Genomic DNA, 3149 nt, shown 5'->3' with positions numbered 1-3149 from the left:
GAGTCATTTCTACCTTCTCCTCTCTGTCAACGCTCTCTGGTTTCATTTAAAAGAGTCGATCTTCAGATATTGTCCAAGATTAACCTTCAGGGTGGAAATAGCTCGCTCACACCGATGACCTATCCACGTCACCTTTTACCCAGAATGCTTTGTGTGTAAATAAAATCACCCCGTCTGTGTAATATATTTTTAAACTTTCAGTTTAAAAATGATAAAAACTAAYCAGCCTACAGTATTTTTACTGTCTTTATTTTACAGTTAAAATATATCTTTATCAAATACAGTCTAATGTTACAAATAATCGGGGATCCCTTTTAAGCTCTGAATTCCAGCAAACTAAACAGACTTTTCTTTAAAATGTTTTTTCCTCCCATTTTGACTCTTTTTCACAGTCTCTCATGCACACAAACAGCCCTYATGCTTATAAATATAAATATGTTTTTTTATTCTTTTTCCTCAGGTGAAGACATAGTTGCATGGTTGGCAGACAGATTTCAAATAGATGCACTAGGTAAGAGATGAATCATCTGATGCAATACAAATAGATTTAAACTATATAAGTCAACATTTTAGAGAAGCTTTTCAAAATGTCTATTTCCATTTAATTGGTGATTTTATTTCAAATTGCATCCATCACTGTCTAAAATCTTGATGTTTCTGCTTGTTRGTCTGCAGAAGCCAGAAGCTTTGGCTCCATGCTGGTGGCATTAGGATACATCTACCCTTTACAAGACCACAAACGTTTAGTGATTAAACCAGACATGTCACTGTATCGCTTCCAGGTAAACACACTCCACACCCAAAGAACTCAAACTCYACAACAGCTTCTGGGGAAAAGTGCAACATAAGTTAGACAACAGAAAATATAAAGTCAAACCATTTTTTTCTGTAATTTTTATTTCGAACTATAAAAAAATAATAAAATAGAAAAATAAAACACACACATACATGTAACAAATACAGGGAGAAAAATAACAACTATAAATAATAAAGCATTTATTACAACATAAAATTTCCATCAAAATATAACGTAGAACAAAACATGRTCAAAAGGGAACAGGAAGAAGCAATAGCTTATCCAGTCCTGTCTCTAAGTCTTCATACAAATTCTTAAACCAGTTACAATTTACCCTATCATCTATAGATCAGAACTTAATAAACATATACACACAATTTAGAAATYGTATAGCATTCTATCACATTCATTTTCATAAACATTAATTATATACTCCTTATATTTGTCTTATATTTTGATTTCTGGGGACTGCAAATGCAAAATACGTAGCTTTTATGACTAAATCAGATACAATAATCTTCAATGTCCTGATAAATCTCACAAATCCAGGTGGGAAAATCTAAAAAAAAAAGTTAAGTAGGTCGCCTGTACTCGACAAGTTCTTTGTTGAAAAAAAAAATGCTTCCACATGGTGGACAAACAAGTTTAACAACACATCCCATTCTCACTCCCAGCTCGTCACATCCAGGATWACCTCTYCGTCCGGTTTTGACGCGTCGGGTAACCCCCTCGCGTCAGTTATTGACCAGGTGAAAACAAGGAGGAGCCAGTTGTCATAATTTTGAAAAGTGTAGAAAATACATGACAAGTAACTGTCCCAAACCCTTAACTTAATTTCTATTATCCCTAGACATCCTATCCCTGACCCCACTACCTAAAATTAACCAGTAATCCTGATCCCTAAAATTAACCATGGACCCCAACCCAAAGACCCTACGTGGCTCGAACCCGGAACAGCCCTGCGTGTCAATAACTGACGCGAGGGGGTTACCTGACACGTCAAAACCGGARGCAGAGGGAACCTGGACAAGCGTCAAAATGTGACGAGTCTGGAGAGAGAATGTGTTAAATGACAAACTGGTGTTTGCATGCTAAAAAGGACCATCAGCCAAACAATCGATCATTAGCTCCCTGGTTATCTCAATTGTTCATAGAGGACCATCTGCCTAACAACCATTAGGTTACCTGTAACTCCTCAGACTGAAGAAGTCCCTCGGAGGAGAGACGAAACATTTTTTTCAACAAAGAGGAACTTATCACAAAATGTAAGGAAATTTGTGTCTAGTAGATCATTTCTTCATTGTAACAATGCTTCTTGGCAATAAATACTCAGCTCTACTGCTTATCCCACAAATGTATGTTCCTTAAAAATCTGGCACCATTTAATAGTGAAATTAACAGGCTCTCCATTATATAAGATTTATTACCAAGAAGCATTGCTACAACAAAGAAATAATCTACCAAACACAAGTTTCCTTATTTTTTGTGCTAAGTTTTTGTAATTTTTTGCAGACAAACTGACGTCACCCTACTCAACTTTCACTCTGTTTTCTTGTTGTTTCATTAAGACACCATATTTCTGGCCCACCCAGCAGTGGCCTGTTGAGGATACAGATTATGGTGAGTATGACAAACAGCTGGTGCCTACGTTTTATCTAATCCTATCAACAATCCATTAACCATCCTGTCTGTTTATTCACTYAAGCAATCTATCTTGCAAAAAGAAACATACGTAAGAAAGGCATCTTAGAGCTGCATGAGCAGGTGAGGACACAGCTTAGAAAACGTGTTTTSTGGCTTTTTTCTTATTTTTTATCTGAGGTGTTATTTTGTCTTCTCAGGAGCAGTACAACCATCTTCACAAGTGGATGAATCATAAATGGGATTTCATTGTGATGCAAGCTAAAGAACAGTACAGGTGGGCGTGCAGGCGACTTCACATCTTTTCTAATTTATAGTGAGGATGTTACAAACGTGTTGGTCTGTTTGTTTTTAGAGCTGTGAAGGAGAGGAAGAAACCAGACCGTGTGGTGTTTGACTGTCAGGAGAGAGCCTACTGGGTGGTTCACAGACCTCCGGTTAGAAAACACACACACTCACAGTGTACGGTGTGCGACTGTGTGTCTTCTGAATAAATGAAAATGATTTAGCACAGTTGTTTATACTTTTAGCAGCTCTTTTTATTCCACAGCTGGCCTGCTAAAAATGACAGATTTTATTTTCTGGATCTCTGACAGACGGACTTCAATCTCTGAACTCGTAAAGTTTTTCTTTTTAATTTTCGCTGTCATTTTCATGAATGGACACTTCAATGTATCTGAGGCAGGAAACATAGCCTTATATGGTGTATTTG

At 36.9% G+C, this 3149-nt stretch overlaps 1 protein-coding gene across 5 annotated transcripts in view; it reads left to right on the top strand.

The window, feature by feature from the left end:
* The window catches only part of LOC106519018 (regulator of G protein signaling 9), a 19934-nt gene that overhangs the window by 5486 nt on the left and 11299 nt on the right, over positions 1-3149 (top strand). For 4 of the 5 annotated variants that reach the window (XM_014010489.1, XM_014010488.1, XM_014010490.1 and 1 more), the window contains exons 3-8: positions 461-511; positions 676-782; positions 2365-2416; positions 2502-2560; positions 2638-2714; positions 2793-2874. In XM_014010489.1, coding sequence (XP_013865943.1) covers positions 461-511; positions 676-782; positions 2365-2416; positions 2502-2560; positions 2638-2714; positions 2793-2874 — 428 coding nt within the window. Of the gene's footprint in view, positions 1-460; positions 512-675; positions 783-2364; positions 2417-2501; positions 2561-2637; positions 2715-2792; positions 2875-3149 lie in introns of those variants that run through there. The other variant, XM_014010494.1, reaches the window with a different exon arrangement.

The sequence above is a fragment of the Austrofundulus limnaeus genome, unplaced genomic scaffold, assembly GCF_001266775.1.
Source record: "Austrofundulus limnaeus strain Quisiro unplaced genomic scaffold, Austrofundulus_limnaeus-1.0 Scaffold69, whole genome shotgun sequence".
Lineage (NCBI taxonomy): Eukaryota > Metazoa > Chordata > Actinopteri > Cyprinodontiformes > Rivulidae > Austrofundulus > Austrofundulus limnaeus.
Note: the sequence above shows the minus strand (reverse complement) of the source record. Positions and strands in the feature narration are given on the sequence as shown.